General features: G+C 38.8%; 1 protein-coding gene across 4 annotated transcripts in view; it reads left to right on the forward strand.

The window, feature by feature from the left end:
• TENM2 (teneurin transmembrane protein 2) overlaps nt 1-17,990 on the forward strand; it is a 692,618-nt gene that overhangs the window by 452,526 nt on the left and 222,102 nt on the right. For all 4 annotated transcript variants that reach the window (XM_068959701.1, XM_068959700.1, XM_068959703.1 and 1 more), the window contains one exon: nt 5,225-5,434. In XM_068959701.1, coding sequence (XP_068815802.1) covers nt 5,225-5,434 — 210 coding nt within the window. The remainder of the gene's footprint in view (nt 1-5,224; nt 5,435-17,990) is intronic.

Here is a 17,990-nt window from a genome sequence, read left to right on the forward strand (position 1 = left end):
AAGTTTTTTTTCTTCACGCTAATCAGTAAGAGAAGATAAATGACAGGAGAAAGCAATAAAAGTGAAAAAGGAAAAGATTCTTTTATTGTTGTTTGCTTCATTTTTTGAAAAATGTCCTAAAGATACTGGAGGCGATATCTGTGTGACTCTTTGCCATGCGTGACTCTATGCAATGTGAACATGCATATGAACAAACATTTGAAGAAGAACTAAGGCTAATTTTTACAACTGAAATTGTAACATAGTAGTTTTTAGACTTTGATTTCCCTTTATAACATTTGCATCTGTTTTACACATCTCTGGGTACGTTACACAATCACAGTATTTTTGTCAAGAGAAGTATCCCGTGTCATATGACTTCTGTCAGTATACTAGATAAAAATCTGAGCCATAGAAGCTTTACCAATATTAATATACTAATCAGTAAGAAGTTAGAATAGACAAAAATTGTACTGATTGCTATTTTACATTATAGTTTTAAGTCCTGATAACAGTAGTGTAATCAAATACTGCTATTAGTGTATTTCACAGTTTGTCTATAATACTGTAATGTAATAGAAGTCCCATTGTAAAGTGACTGAAGTGAATGATTTTGAGAGATGGGAGGTTCCAAAATATAAGCTATAAGCAAGTGTATGATTAGGTCTGTCAAGAAGCTCAGGTTTACAAACCCGATATAGCTCAGTCTGTTATCTTAAATGGTACTGTAAAACATTGAACATGTTTAACCAAATTATTTGTACTATTAGTATTACATTGTCAGAAATGAACCCATTATTTCTGTCTTAAGAATGTATAGTAAAAAAATATATAACATATTTATCAGGCCTTTGTAGCCTGATCGCGTGTGTGCCTTTCTGTCCAGCAGTTTCACAGACATCCCGGCAGCTGTGCGAGAGCTGCTTTTTAGATTCATTTCCTCAGGACACAAAGCTTAATGGGCTCTCTCTGCACATACGTCATTCAGTTCCTGTTCAGGAACTTTTCAACTTATTTCCCACCAAATTTTACAGAAGAATGGATGTCTTAAAGATAAGATGTTCCTATATGTTTCAGGGAGGAAAAAATAAAAATGGCCATACAGAGAGAAGAAACTCTCCTAGAGCCCCACTGCCTTGGACGGAAAGGCTGTAGTGAGAGCTTGATGTTTAGTAAGTGCCCCAGCCCCAATCAAATCTGGCAGCTTATTGGAGAAAGCTGACCGCAAGACTGGTTGGCACTGGGTTGCATGGCTCACAGGTGTCTATGTTTTTCAATTAAACATGAAATTGTAGGCAAATCTTCTTCCTCAGCAGCCAACTTCCCACCGAAACAACGTAACAGGTTAACAACTTGATAACCTTCTGTTTCATCTAAGCTAAAATCAGAACTGTAACAATTAGAAATTTTACCTCATCTTCAGGGATCTGGGCTGCTTTATTTCATGAACGTAACAGTATGATTAGCTTTCCATGCAAAAAAGTAGTCTTTTTTCCCCTCCCAAACTTGCAATATCGTCTGCCATAATGTCCCTAAATTTCTCTGAAATACCGTCTGTTTACACAGAATGCCCTTCAACTCATCACCTCACACGTACAATGTTTTTATAATACAGTAATGTATTTCCATATGATAACAGTAAATGTAGATTTTGAATATATAAAGTTTATTTTTTTAACTTAAGCATGTTAAAGCAGAACCAGAATACATGCAAATAAAATGCACACAGTGTATACAGGGTCACGGTCTGTATGAGGTACGTCAAATCTCAACCTAGTTGCTTGTTTCCAAAAGCGCATTGCAAAGAAAGGATTAGAAATTGGTTTTGCTCAGTCATTTCCCTTGGATATTGAACGCGTTTGCTCTACTATTTCATAGGAATAGCACAGTCATTAATAAATAACTATTCATGTTCTCAATATTGCAGTTGCTTCCTTGTAAATACACAGTGAAAACCTTGGTATATACACTGATCGGGGATACTGTGGAGTAGCTTAAACCCGTATCTATCCTATGATAACTTGGTCATTTCATTTTATCATCGATTTCCCTGGTGTTAAAAATGTGATAAAAAAAATAAGCATAAGAGTAATGCTTGCCTGTCTCCAAGATTTTTTTTTTTATTTTAAGCTTCTTGAAGGTAAGTAAGTAGTTCATGCTATTTGCTTGTACCATAAAGGGAAAGTTTTTTCAGTATTTACAGGTACTTTTAGTTGATTGCTGCTCCCCAAATGTCATATATATTGTTGGAATTTTGTTTTGTTTCCTTGATTTATTTATTCATTTACTTTTTTCTTGGGATTTTGATGTATGCCTCTGGAAGATTACCTAGTGGGATAAACTTTAGTGTAATTCATATGAAGATGAGGGGTTCCTTTCCTAATTCCAGAAATGAAGGAAATGAAAATAATGAAAAAGCCAGTGTACCTTTGTTCCACTACCATTTCTTTAAGAATGATGGAAGTAAGGATGCATCATTTCATGTAGTTTTGCGGCATTTTAACATGTGTAGCTAGTGAGCAGTAGATCTCTCTTTGCCTGAAAGACTTTGGCAGTATCGCAGGGGTCATGTTTTCCCATGGATAAATTATTCATGAACAACTTCTCTAAAGCACAAGATACAAACTTACAGACATCAGAATGCACGTTTCTCTTATTTGTCTCATCCCTATAACCAGTCCTATTCTAATAGACAATGCCAGAAAAAGAACCTCTTTATCCTGTGTGTATTTGATGGAATGAATTGATATAAAGTTATGAGAGGAAAGTGCCCAAAAAGCAAAGAATGAGTAAGTATGAACTTCTTTTTGGCTGACTTGATACCACTAGTTTAGTTAACAAAGTACATGTTGTAACAGTGGGCTGAGGTCTATCTTACTCAGGAATAATCAGGGTTCAGAGTTGAAATGAATCTAGTGAGTTCTGCCCTAGAACACCAGTCTAGAAAGAAATGAGAGTGAAAGAATGTGAAATTGTGGGGCTTCCAACCCATAGTCAAGTATAGTCCATCTCCACAAATTTGAGTTTGCCCCTTGAATGGGATTCAGTGGTGTAAATGTAGGCATGCGCTCACAATCTACTTGGGCATGGCAGATACGTTGCTACACGTACGAGAGACCTGTGCCCTTCTGGAGAGAGAACTGGAGACCAGAAACAACATGCAGGACTTCTGGGATGGCACTGAAAATCTTATGTTTATGCAACTAAGTTACCTCTTCTGTCTCTCGTAATTCCGGGTCACCAGTGCCCTCAGGGACTTTTATTCTTTGCGTGTAGAGTTGAGGATCCCCTTGTAACAATGAGCTGGCGTTAAGTTCTAATTATGGCTTTTTTTCTTCAGAATTATAATTTAATTGCGGGGCATGAAATAATGCACCTTCAGTGCTGCCAGTGGTGTCCCATATTTCCTGTCATATCCATGGGTATTTTTTGCAAAGATCTGCAATGATACAAAAAGGACCTTAGCTTGGATGTAGTCGTGTCCATAGTATGGTGCTCATGTGGTTCTTCTTACATGACTCTCATAGATTACTATGTGCTGCCTTATTGAGGCAGCTGTCTCTGCACAAAGTATTGCTTGTGCAATTTTTTGGTGGGTTCCTGCTGCTACCATAAAAAGACCATCCTGTCTCTGTATCTTAAATTTGCGTTTTAATTTGTCAAGTCCTGCATTGATGGCAATGTCTGATTGCGTATGGTGGTGAAATGGAGGATGTATTCCAAGGGCTTGGCGAAGTCTTTTGAAGAGTCTGCAGGACTTTGCAAGAAAGCTGTATTTATATTAATACTGTTTTCTTCCAGTGTATCCAGAAAAGAAAAATAATTCAAAATCATTTGTGTAAGCATTTTAGGTATATTGTTTCTAGTCCTACTGTCTTTGAAGTCAGTGGCTACACTTCTGTTGACTTAGTGGTGTCAGACCCACTACTTGCATCTACTTACAGTCTTCACTTTAAAAGTGTATTTCATAGTTGCATGGGGAGGGGAAAAAAGGAGCTTGCAGTTATGGGAAAGCAGAGAGTGTAAAATACACATCTCGTACAGCTATGGGCAAAAGAACTTCCTGAGTAACTAACCATGTAGCTTTAGTCAAAGCAGAGGTTTTAGAGAACATCAAGAAGTATAAAGGAAAAAATTAGAAGGATATCAGATATTACACTGTTTTAATTGTGCTGCATTTGTGTTAATTCTCTTCTGAAAATATTGCCTCTGGGAAGGCTACTGAAGAAGCGGGAAATAAGTGGAAGGCAAACAGAAATATGTTCCGAAGATCTTTCTGACCAATACATTCCAAACTTGCTAGGGGGGGAAGTGAGCGGCTAAGTTCTGCTGGATGGGTGAAGTGCTTTACTTTTTTTCTCTGGCTGGGAAGGGGGTTTGGTTGTGCTGAGTAGGCTGGACAGAATTTGCAAGAATGAGCAAATGCACTAAGAGAAAAGATGTTTGTTCTAGCCCCTACGCGCTCTCCAAGTCTCACTTCAGGCGTGCTAACAGTGCCGGTTAAAACAGCAGGAATGTTTCAAATGTCCTGATCCTAAAGCTGTTGAAACTGATGGCAAAATTTCTATTAAGCTAATGAGCTAAAGGGTTTATCGGGTTGAGGCGATTGATTTAAACCACAGAATGCAAGCAATGTAAATATTCATTGAGTAAAGGTTTAGGCCTACGTTTAGCTGTAAGTACTAGAGCAATTTCCCTGTAAAATATATCAGAAGGAGAATGTTATTTTAAGAGGTGGTTACAGGCGTACTGTAATTCTAGGAATCTACTCCTTATAGTCGCCTTTCTCCTTACTTTTATAGAACCAATCCTAGAGAATGTAGAAAGAACTGTGAAACGTTTTCTGATGAAGCTGTGTGGCTGATGGGCTTGGATTTTGCAGCACGTGTGAATTAGGCTTGGGGTCTTTCAGCGTTTGGCTGTTGCGTATCAGTCAGTACGCCAAGAGAACTGACCGCTTCTTAGCCAGTGGTGTTCAGTTCCTCGCCTTCGCCAGCAGCTGTTCACCTGATGAGCTACAAGCTGATGCTGTGGAGACATTCTGGAATGACTTCACAACATAGCTGCTCGCAGTGCCTTGAATATGTCACAAAGGCACAAGTTAGTACCAGCAGAGAGGTTTTTTGACTTTGCGCAGCAGTAATCATTTATAACGATGGAGAGTTGCAGTGTAATTACTTGGCTGTTTGGGTTTTTTTTCATTACATTCATTGCTGATCTTTGATCCCTGTGTCCTCTTTCCCAGGTCGTCCCATTCCACCTACATCCTCGTCTAGCCTTCTCCCATCTGCTCAGCTGCCCAGTTCTCATAATCCTCCACCAGTTAGCTGCCAGATGCCATTGCTAGACAGCAATACGTCCCATCAAATCATGGACACCAATCCTGATGAGGAGTTCTCTCCTAATTCATATCTGCTAAGAGCATGTTCAGGGCCGCAGCAGGCTTCCAGCAGTGGTAAGACAATTGCAAACATAGAGCTGTTTGTTTGTGACATGTTTATGCCATTTTTTACGTTTCTGGCAAATGTGTTTTTGCATCACCACAAAATCAAGACCACATATGGAAGTGAGGCAAACAGAAAAATTTTGCACTTTTATTTCATTGAAACTTTTTGCAAAACACCATGTGTCGTATTTTTTTTCGCTCAGGTTACTGGAGAACTGTTCTAATTTTAGGACTGTTATAAGCAGTGTAAAAATTATAATTTAATTCTTGTCATCAGAGGGATTTATTTCTCAAAGTTGGCTTCCTGCTCATGGATGCATCTATTAAGAGATGTGTTCACACGGTGGTACTGCTTTGTTTTGCACAGGCTAATCCAATATCTTGAGGTAGGCAATGAGGGTCTATATCTGAAAGTGTGTGTCGCGTCTGTCATTCTGTGTCTGTTCTTGTTTCAGAATCTGTCTGATTCGATACTCCCAATGTCACGTTTAGCTAAGATGTTGATATTTTCAGCAAATTCTTGTCTTTCAGGCTGCTGTTTTATAAACATTTGCAGCTCTGCTTATCAGCCATATAAACTGTAGTACTTACTACTTTTTCTGAAAATAAATGCCTTCTTTCCATTTTGACAGCCAGAAAGTATGGAATCGAGGCACAATCTATTTTGAACATTAACAGATGTTTATGTTCAAAAACATGAGCAAAAAAATTAGAAAATAAAATATACTAGAAACAAATCAAGGTCAGGAAAGGTGAGCTAAAAATAGTCGGAGGCTTGGAGGGCACTTCGGTACTGGGTACTTGGGGTATATGGCCTCTGCTGGAGACTGAGTGTGAACCAGTATGGCCTTTCTTTTGAAATCAAATGAAGAAAGCGGCCATAAAAAAAGGTCTACCAATTTGATGGAAGAGCTCTTCATATCTCATTTTAAATAATAGTCATTACATTGCTTGCTTTATATCCTTAAAAGCTTTGAATTTTACATTAGTTACAGACTGTAGACTAATGCAAGGTACTTTTTCAGCACGCTCAGATGTTTTGAATTGTTTTTTTCAATAGTTGATTTGTTCATTTTATGATTTACCATATGTTTTCCCAAGAATATTCCATTTCTTTCTTTAATAAACCCTCATAGAGTATATAATGACTCACTTTTCGTTTCCAGGATATATGAAACAGCTGTCTTCTATCTATTTTTGACTACAGACACATGTGGGATGGTTTGATCAGCACTGAGAGTGTCTTATAGCTGAGCTTTTCAGGACTTAATACTTTCCTAGAAAATAAATAAATGTTTTCTAGCTATCTCACTTTTTTCCTGCAGATTTTGCAATATTTCTTTTAGAGAGTTTACAGGAAAATACCAGAGAGAGTGACATATACCTTAAATGGGAAAAGTTAACCTTTTTTTTTTTGTGGTTCATCCTTCTCCTTGCAAGATTTTCGGAATAGCTTACATCAGTTACATGATACAAAAAAGTAGACCATGCTTTGATTTTTTTTTTCCATTTATTTTTAGTGTCTGTGGAAACTAGTGTCTGGGAACATGTATCCAGATACTTGGGAGGCAGTGGAAAGATTTAAATAATCTGTTTGAATTGGGATTTGGATTAAAAAGAAAGTTTTGAATGTACTTAAGGCTTAGATCCCTGATAATAATTAGAGATAATAATAATGTGCCATATATTAATTATTAATTAGTATTTGCTGGCACTGTCTGGATTCTTCTTTTAAACATTTCTGTCACAGTCTTCAAAGTACATATCAAAGACGAAATATTTGCAGAAGCCTAATACTGATAGCATTATTTAATAAGTATCCTCTTGTTTGGCTGATTGTACACTTATGCTTGCTTCCACCTCTACAATTGCAGGATAACTCCTCAACAAGTTGTAAGATGAGTCTTTTTTGGATCTGAGGTGGTAGTCATCCATATCTACTGCCCTGTGCCCTTCACAGTAGCCATTCTTGATAACTCTGGAAAACTCATTTGCCTAAAAAAATTACCTAATCAAATCTGCCATCAAATGAGCAATCTATTGTTGATATTATGAAGGCCTTTAATCTACAATAAATCTTTGTTAGAACTCATCAGAGCTTCCAGTTTGAGAGAAATATGATTATAGCACTCTTAAAATGACATTACATCATTGGGGTGATTGGTTTATCATTTTGGGAAGCTACATCAATCATAACTAGCATAACCACACAGTAAATGAATTCAACCTTTCTGCTGCAGAACAATGACACAATAATTGCTCAAAATCAGACTTAAAATGAAATCAGAAAATGCACTTTCTTTAAATATGATGTTAACCTAATGGAATATGTTATTAAAAATCATGTTTGAGAAAATTCTATATAATTAAAAATATGTGAAAATGTATTCCTTTTTTCCTCTCATTAGAAGCTGATTTCAGTTGCAGAATCATTTTATATGCAGCAGAGATTATGCTGTTTTTAATTGAACTCCCATCACTTACACTTCTCTGCTTGTATTAATATAATATGCAGCACAATTATTTGATGAAGGACAAGAGATTTTTGAAATCTGGTGCACCTGCTGATAGTGTTTTGAAAAAACCACCAATATTATAGAAGGAAATGAGACCTTTTATGCATGAAAAGTTAGTGGAGAGATTTTTTTTTTCCTTTAAAAGAAGGTCAGCTCCTGTCATACCGTTTTCCAGGATGATTTCTTACAGGTAAAAGTAAGAATAGGGTTTTTTTCTTCTTTCTGTATACATTGTCTTTATTTTCTTTCTGATAATGCATGGTAACTCATCTTGGTGGTATATCATTTTAATGGTTTCAACCACAATATAATAGAACAGGCCATTTTACATAGATAAACGAGATAAGGGTTTTAGGTGTCGGCAGCTTTCCCTTTACTTTCTTGTGTAGGATTTACTGTTACTTAAAGAAACTTTGGAATCCTAACAGAAAAACGGGGTGGTTTTTTTCAGCCTCAGTAGAACATTTTGGACATACCTACTTGCACAATAAAATTTTGATATAATGGATCCATAATTGGATGCATTCATCATCTTCAGCCATTCTAACGATGAGAAAATAGATGCTGAAAGAGTTTGGGGGTATTTTGAATTTGGGAATAGGATGGCCTCGGTGTATCACTGAACTGTGAATGAGTGTGAGATCTTGTCTTGATTCTCCAGGAATTACTGAAGTTTAATTGAGAGAAGAATCGTGCACAATTTTTCAGTGTTGACATGGTTTTTTGGCTCAGAGACAGTAATATAAAATGTTTGGCTCATTGTAACTATTGGCCCACAAAATATCCTGGACACTGCTTAGAAGGCAGAGTTTGATTTGGTTTTTCACAAGCAGTTATTGGCAGCGAGCAGAGGGGAATGGAGAAGCAGGTTGGCTTGAATGGCATAATTGTTGTTTAATGTTGTCTATGAGTTAAACTTGGAATGAAAAATAACAAACTTATGTTTGTATGACCCCCAGTTTGTATGACCTCAGCTTGTAACAATTTACTAGGTAAAATTTCGATATTATTTATATTCTGTATAAATATCTAGATAGACGGACCTGTGATGTTCAACAGACACTACCCATCTGTAGGATTTCATAATCATTAATGTGCCACTGAAGTCACACAAACCGTTACCTTCTGGTTTAATCTAACAGGTAAAAACCTTTTTTTCGGGAGGAAGCCAGAACTTTCATTAATATGCCATAGCTGGGGGGGTCTTACTTGAGAGTCGCAGCTGGGAGTGTTTGGAAGTCTTATGTTTTTATCTGCTATGGAGTATCAGAAGACCTGCCCAGCAGTGCAGAGAGCTGGGGCCCGGGGAGAGGCAGAGGAAGAGAAGGACGCCGTGGCTGGGACGTGGGCTGTGACGCCGTTTCTCTCACGGCAGCCTGGCAGCAGGCAGGCACTGCGAGGTCGTCGAGCACACCGCAAAGACCCAGCCGGCACAGACGCCGGCTCAGGGAGCGCAGAGGGGCTGAGGCAGGTGAAGACCCCATGGTTGGCATATTGCTTGTGAGGTCACCTATTACCGCAGCGTGACTGGCCAGAAGCAAGCAAGCGTTGTGAGGTCATCAGGAGCACCGGAGCGTGAAGGCTGCAGGCGAATGACGGGGCTGCTGCTGAGGCCCTGCCCTGAGGTGACCCTCCCTGAGCGCAGCGGGGGCAATGACTGGACACGGCATGAGAAATTCCCAGACGGGACGAAGAGCGCTGGGAGCAGGTACAGGCAGTGCCCTGAGGCACAGCTGCGTCCCCTTTAGATGGTTTAGTGTCACCCCCTGCTGCATGGAGAAAGTGGTTGCTGTATGTGCCAACGTCTGTGACAGCAAATAGCTACAAAAAAATCTAGAATCCTTAACTCACTTCTTTTCTTTGGCTTACTTAAGAGACTAAATAAAAGTGTATGGACAGCTCAGTAGGTAGCACCTTCATCTTTTTGCCAGAAGGACGTGGGTTTAAGCTATAGATAAGAAACGTAGGCATGCGTAACTATCCCGGCATGAGACCGGCGGCTGCTGGCTTGCTAAAGGAACTGTTCTACAAGAAACTAGGCTTAGGACTGACAGCATTAAAAATTTTGACAGGCACCTCATAAAATTCAACAAACGGAAATGCAAACCTCTGCCTCTGGGGAGGACTGGACACGGTGCTGGGCACCCTGCTCTAGTTGGCCCTGCTTGAGCAAGGGGGTTGGCCTAGACAATGTCTAGAGGTGCCCTCCAACTTCGTCCACCCTGTGTGATCCCCTGGCACTGTGCAGAGTAGAGTGCACTGGCCAGGCTTTTCTAAAGAAAAATAAAAAGATTATTCTTTTTAGAACAAACCTTGAACAGTGTGGCTCAATCCTGGACACGCTCTGGGTCGACGTACGCCTTAAAAATTTGAGAAGTCAGTATGTTTTAGCGGTGTGAAAGGCCTGCAGCTTGTGTATGGCACAGGGCTGCCCTTTGCCAGAGCTTAGTCGCTAGGTCTGTGGTCGTTCCTTGCGCAGCCCCAACCACGAGGTCCAGGTGCCTCTTTCTGTTCCATGCTCTGCGCCGCACTTTTGTAGCTTCCCAGTGCTGACTGTTAAAACAGTGAGATATAATTCTACCCATATTCAGAACAACCGAATTGTGACAACTCGGTGACGAGTCCATGGGCATTCTTGCTCAATCCTCGAAGTATGGTGCCATTAAACTTCCCTTGTCATGTACTAACTATGCAGGTGTTTACATTTTACAGCAATGCAAAAAGGAGTTGCAGATTGATCATTTTAATTTCCATTTCCAAATTAAAGGGAAATAGCATGTGTTTGTTTCTGTCTATTGTTATTATTATTGAGTGTTTCAGTGCTATGGGCTTTTTCTCCACCTTGGCATCCATGGCTGTTGTGTCCTGCCCTAGAAGAAAAAGAAAGAAAAACTAATTTGGAAAACTCTATCCTTAAATGCTTAATGTAATTAATGTGCAAAAAAACCCCAATGTTTCTCAGGACTTCTCTTCAGATGACAAAAGCAGGGGGCAATGTCCAATATACATTTCTCTCTTGTAGTAGATAAGACTGAATACAGACTAAAACTTGTGTTTATGCTTTGGAGACTGGCTCCTGTCTTTCAGGTTTTAAGCAGTAGTGTCTTTCTATACATACTGTTTTGAAGTGAGTTTGTGTGTTTAGCAGCAAGATCTTTAAGTAAGGTATTTAAATAGATTTTTAGTAGATTATTTTTAAAAGATTTTTTATTTTTAAATAGTTTTTTTATTTTTGCAGTTTGGTTTTAATACTTAAGTTCTCCATATCTTTAATGGAATTTCACGTTCTAATTCCCCTGCTGCATTTCTTGGGCGCTAGGAAAGTTTAATTTTAGAGTTTTGATGAGCCAGATTTAGAAACAGAGGAGTAGTATAAACTATGTTTTTGCGCGGAAACTGAAAGGTGTACTTTTTCTTGAGTGTCGGCTCCACGTTGCTGCAACTATTACTGATATTATCGCTGTTGCTAATCTGTGTAGCATATGTTGACGATGCCAGCAGATGTCTGAATTTCAGCCAGGAGACTTGATTTTAGATATCAAATATTGCAGAAACATTGTTTATTAATTTAGGAATCCATAATCGTAACAGGCAAACGGATCTCAAACAGAAAGTGTTACGGTAACAAAAAATGATAATGCATTACAAAAAGCTGTAGAATAGAGGTTCTAATACTGTTGTTTCTGAATATTCTTTTAAGCCCACCGCAGTTCTGAGCGCTACGCAGGTTTTCCGGATTTTCTTAGCTATTTTTACATCATTTTTTAGTTTAGTGCTTGTAAATGCGCTAAACTGGCAGCCTCTCTCGCAATGGAAGTAGCATAGTGAAACGGTTGCGATACTGGCTTCCCAAGGTCCAGTTAGTAGTACTGGCAGTCAGTCCTTGCCTTTTCCCATTACCAGTGCTCTTTTTGTCCCCTAGCAGCTAGTTTGAGACCATGAATTAATGTCACACATTTGAAACTTAGATTAAATGCTAGATACCTCTGCTTCATGCCACTGTGCTGGGCAAATGCATGTTTAGACTTGGCGCCTTGTTTCGAAACTGAAAGGCCTTGGGGATATTACAATTATAGGAAGAATAATTGATTTTTTTCATAGGCTGCTGTTTGTTTTCAGATGGGGTACTTTTGTGTGTAGAAAAGGCTGAAATATGTTTCTTGGTAATCCTCTCTGCTGTAAGTGGTATTGCGTTAGAAAGAATTTCTCAGGCTTTCTGATAATTTTGTCTGTCTTTTGATACAGACTTTTTGTCTTCTGAACTCCATTGGCTTTCTCCTTATCGGTGACATAGTCTTAACAGCTTCTGTAGTGGATCCTGCAGTTGTTTACATGGAAAGGCAGCGTTAAGAAAGAATTTCACATCTCTGACCGTCACCAGCACAACCTGGTGGCTGATTCAGAGTGAGGAATCAAGCGCATGTAAGCAACGTGCTCTTCACAGACCTCAAAACTGAGGACCTCAAATTCAGAATATGATTTTTTTCAGAATTCTTTGCAGTATTTTGTACCCAGAAAGTTCTGGGGATATTTTGTTTTGTTTTTGTTTGTTTGTTTGAAGAATAAAAGAAGCTGACTCCATTCATTCTTTCTCCCTACAAAGCCCATATAACTGCTGCTACAAACACTTACAGGCCAGGAGACCCTTCATCTGAGTCAATTAATATCCCATCTTGTGGATTTCCTGATTTATTTAAGTCAAAGCCATACACTTCCATTTTATTTAAACGATATATTGTGAAGAGGTTATATGAAAGCTACATTTGTATATAATTTATCCAGCGTTGAATTATTAATCCTGTTTATAGAATTGCTTGAATAGATTTGCTGTTTTACAATACTTGTTTCTAATGTGCTTATTAATGTTTGCATCGTATAATGCAAATCTGTAAATGTGTCATCATGTATAATACATTGATCAGTTGTCACCATCTAGAAACTGTGAGTTTATATAATAGAGCATGATTCAACTAGTAGAAATTGAGATTTTTTTTTTTTTCCTCAAAGAGGTTCAGTCTAATTTTAAAGACTAGAAGTGACAGAGAGCTCATCACATCCCTGGAGAAACTGCTTAGTGGTTATTAATTATTCTTAATATTTTTTTTTTCCATTCAGGCTTGAATTTTTGCCTGTAAGCTCTTCTGAGCGTGTCTGTTACTTCCCTCCACCTTAAGCAGGAAGAAATCTGAACTCTTTGTCATTTTACTCTGAATACTTTTCCTTTTTGTTTACCTGCAGCAATGCTGTTTGCCTCTGGGTGTGTTTAAAATAAAAGAGTTTGCAGATACAGCTTTATTGATAAAATCCTCTACTGAAAGTCCAGGTTGCACGAGCAAAATATGCTGTCCTGTTATTTCCTAATCTAGTTCATCAAATGGATTAAGCCATACAGAAGGAGGACTCCTTTGCTTGCATCACTGCATCTTTTGCTGGGTCTTGCTGGCATACCTTTGAAGATCAGGATTTTGACTGTCTTACAATCTCCGCTTTAACAGCAACATATTAACTCCGTGTGAAGCTCCTGTTGCAGCAGTAATGTAAAACGAGTATGTGGTGCCTCCATTAAACAGCTGCTGCATTCTGATGTAGATTTATGAATGCCTCCCGTGAGAGGGAGCGTGATGGAGGGTGCACACCGTGTGCTGTGTTTTAGGATGCTCGGTATCCGACTTTGATGTTGTCATGTCAGACGCATTCAGAGCTGAGTGTGGAATTACAGCTTGGTTCTGTCTGTGGAGATGCTCTTAACTCGCATCATGTCTCTCCAGATGTTGCCTGTGTGTACCTGGCTTACACCGCTTTAAAGATGCAGGAGCAGAAGGAATTTGAGTATAAGTCTTGAAGTGATCAATCCCTATTTCTGTTGTTTGCAAAACTGCATATTAAAACTAAATGAGAGGAGCTATTTTTTTTTATGTGAGCTAACCACTAAAATATTGTTGGCTTCTTTTACAAATAGGTAAAGCCATTTATTTTCCTCTGGATTCTTACACAGAAAAGCTGAGGACCTAAATGCTTGTAGAAGTTAAGAATTACTGGCCTGAGTAAATGCCTACTTTTTCAGATAGCTTGAAATCAGTGTGTGGGAGGTATCCTTTTGCATTTTGCCAGCTCCCCAAGTGCTTCCACAGCTCGTTCTTTGGCGTTTGCGCTTCGCTGGAGTTGCATCTCTCTGCTCTGTCTTTTGGATTCTGTGTTTTCCTCCCGTCTGTAGCAGTGGTACCCCCGCTCCCAGTTCCCTCCGTTGCTTCGCTGCAGTGACCTTTTCCATCTCCGCAGGGTGCTGTTTGCCACTCAGCTCTCTTTCGGTCCCTGTCCTGCCCCCACAAGGCATTGCCTTACGTGTTGATCCTTTGCTGTAGTTTTTTTTTTTTTGTTTAATGCATTGATGTTGGGTGTCATAGGGCTGTAACAGTATGATTTTCAGTAATAGAAATTTACTTTCCTTTTACCCAGGTCAGGTCTAGCGACTAATGAAGTAAACAGATACCCACACACAAACAGAAACATGATGTTATTGGTGGGATGTTAGCGATAGCTTATACTGGTCTTGTGTACCTGGGATCTAAAAAAAGCTAGCAAGTCAAAAGGAAAGAGAATTTGTAACTTAATTTGGAAGTTGCGTTGTTCTGAGAAGACCATTTGTCCTTGATGCTTCCGGGAATTTAGGAGCAATAAATAGAGCAGTCTAGCAAATGAGAATGACCTGTTATAAATGATGAAACCCAAAGCGTGGGTATAGAACTGTGGGGTCTACAAATACCAAAATCACAAAAAGCTAGGGAAACCTACACGGCTGCTCTATCTTTCTCACAAATTTGCTCAAAGCGACCTGCTTACGGTGGACTACCATGCTCAAAACTTCATTGGTTATAAGTAGAAGAAAAGTTCAGTGTTTTCTCAGTGCTCCATAGGAAAAAGATCATACTTTTTTTCTTTTCTTTTTTTTTGGTCAGATGGTGTTGATGAGCTTGTTGTTCTGAAACATCCTTTTTGATCTTGAAGCGCTGAAGCTGGGCAAAAGTTGTAGGTTGTGTGCTCGGTAATGTGAGTGCTGCCTGAATGGTGGTGAGCAGATCTTTAATATAATTCTTCCACTGAAGGAGGGAGTTTTCTTTATTGTTTGCTGTCAACCAGACTAGGCTATGTGCTTCTCTTTTATATTAAATTTTCAGGGATGAAAGTCTGGAGGGCAACAGTGGCTTTCTGTTGAAGACCCTGAAATGGCTGTCAGAAAATGAGTTTCCATCTTCACTGTACTCTTCTATGGTGTCTTTAAGCTTGGCCACTTAATCCTTTCTGTATGTCACATGCACATGTGCAAATTAAGTCAAATGTAACTTGCCTCTTACAAAGAGACATTGTAAGTTATCAAAAAAACCAAGGAATGGAGGCAGAAAAGTAACCCATTGCTTTCCCCCTCTTTTCACAAAACTGTACAAACCTTCCTGCAATTTAAGTTAAATAAAACAAGGAGCCCCAACTGCGAATTCACATGTTTTGGGGAGAAATCAGAAATATGGACTTTGATGATGTTTCACACTGAAGTAATTAAAGCTGTAATTAATTAGATCATGTTAATTATTTTGGATTTTACAATTATTTTTTCTACTGAAATCAGTGGGAATTTTGTGCATCAAATACCAGGCTAACTCCTCCGTTAATACACACTATAATGAAATGTGAAGTTATCTGCCTAACAAAATGCTGTTAGTGTTTGAGCACGTTTATTACTATCTGTCGCCACAAACAAGTGGATAATTGTTTCACTTGACATAAATAAGTCAACCGTAGGGAGGAGTAAACATGAAAAGCTATAAAATCTTCGTAGGTTTGTAAATTCCGGGTTTCTGAAAAGGTAGTTCACAATGCCAAGAGGAGAGAGTTTTGGGAGTAGATTTGCAGTGGTAAATGATGGCTTTCCGTTATTCTGTTGAGTGATGGGAATGAGAACTGGGATTGGGATGGCTTGGGATTGCATATAAGCCTTGAGTGACTCTGTGTTACAAACTGTGTCAACCCCTGGAACCTTAGTATTCGCCACAGCTGAAAATTTGCAGTCATTAGCATTGCATTTCAGTGTATCTCCACAAGTCATCACGTGATAGAGCCATAGCTGAGGAATCCCTGTTGAATTGCGAAAGAAGCATGTTCAGTTCAGTGATCGGTGGTTGGCATTCGTGGTTTATTGCAATACAGAGTTTGCTCAGTCGTAGGTAGCCCCAACAGAGCTTCATTGCTCTTGGTATCTGGTATCTAGCCACTGTCAACAGTTGATCTTTGTGGCGTGTGTGCCAGCTTGTTCTTCCTTTAGCACGTACACTGCCTATTCTAGAGTCTGGATGAGCACCATCAGGTAGTAAACACCATAAGACTATCTGCTAATATCCCTTCGAAGTTATTGATAGTTTTGGCCTCTGCAACGTCCTGTAGTGATGAGTTCCACAATTTAACTATGTGGTGTATGAGAAAGTGCTTCCCCTTTTTTGTTTTAAAACTTGTTCCAGATAGATTTTTTGGATGCTATTTACTTCTTGCAGTATGAAAAATAATAAAATAATTATTCCTTAGCAAAGTATCTTTCCTGTCCACACTAACCTGTTTTCAAAGTTGAAGTGCCCTAGTCGGAGCCTTTTCTCTTACCAAAACTATTCTGTACTCGTGATTATTCTTGTGCTCTTCTAGGCACCTTTTCTAATTCAGCGATGTATTTTCTGAGGCGGACTGCTTGTATTTCTTGTAGTATCGTTCTGTGCGTTTCCTTCAGTGAATATACAGTTGTGAGTTCAGCAGACTTGAATTTAACCCCTCCCTAGTTTTGAGTAAGTTTTCTTCAAGTGGAAAGGTACATCTTACAATGAGTAACGTCAAAGAAAATTGTTAGAGACTTGATAAGGCTCAGGTGGAATGAAAGAAGAAATTTTTGAGTTTTTCAGTTTGCATGTCTGTGTTAGGAAGAGCAATATGAATTACTTCATTCGATCTAACAATGTTTTGTTCTCTTTTTAAGTTTCAACCTTCTCATTTAACTTTCTTTCAGTGTGAGTACTCACATTGAAAACGTGTAAATTGTTTAAAAAAAAAAAAAGTGCGTTTCAACATTTCAAAAATTAAATAGGTTTTATTTTTAATTACTTGTTTCTGCATTTTCAAAAACCCTGCCTTCTCCCTTCTTCAGCTTTTTCAGCTGCAACTGTAATAAAATTTAACGAGATACTCAGGAATAGTTTGTCTCCTTGGGATGAACCAGACCCTAGGCAGAACCAATTAAAGAGCAGCTATTTACTCTAAATTCCAGGCACCTGGTAGGCCTGGTAAGACCAGTCAGTCAGACTTGTAAGAGCTACACGTAGCTGAAGAAAAGGGCAAAGAGAAAACCCAACCTTCTGAAGAAAAATGGTAGCAGACTGTTCGCTAGCCCTTGAAAAAAAGGAGGGATTTCCAACACTCTGAGTTTCTGAATTGAAACTGTGACTTGAAGGTAGGATGAGATTGTAAAGATCTGCATGAACAGACTGAGAATTGGTTGCTCTGATGAGAGAGAGAGAGAGAGACTGGTGAAGAACTGTATTTCTAAAACTGACCTGAGGAAAAGACTCAAGAGACTGGCTAGAAACCAAACCTTAGAAAGCATGCTATCAGCAGCTATGCTGATTTGTCTACATAGATAGCCTAATCATTTCCTTCAACTTCTTTATAGAGAAAAGTTATATAAACCATTAGAAAGAGTCATCCAGAACTATCTAGACATGCACAAAACTTAAATATTTCTTTGCCTGTGTTTCTAACCATACATCCGTTCTTCTCAGTATCCTTTTCTTTCTTTTCTTTTTTTGTTGTTGACAGAGCTGGAAAGATTTCACGCTCTCTTCATTCTTGAATTCCTCTGAGATGGTGCCAGGAAAGTGAATGCGTTAAAGAATCTGCTTTCATTTTCTTACCTTTTTTTTGGAATGTTTTCTGTCAATATCCTGCTAACGCAAAGCAACTGGTACTGTTTTGTAGTTCTTTATGGTAGCAGCTTTGTTTAGGGGAGGTACAGAGAATGC

This window comes from Struthio camelus, chromosome 13 (assembly GCF_040807025.1).
Source record: "Struthio camelus isolate bStrCam1 chromosome 13, bStrCam1.hap1, whole genome shotgun sequence".
NCBI classification, from domain to species: domain Eukaryota; kingdom Metazoa; phylum Chordata; class Aves; order Struthioniformes; family Struthionidae; genus Struthio; species Struthio camelus.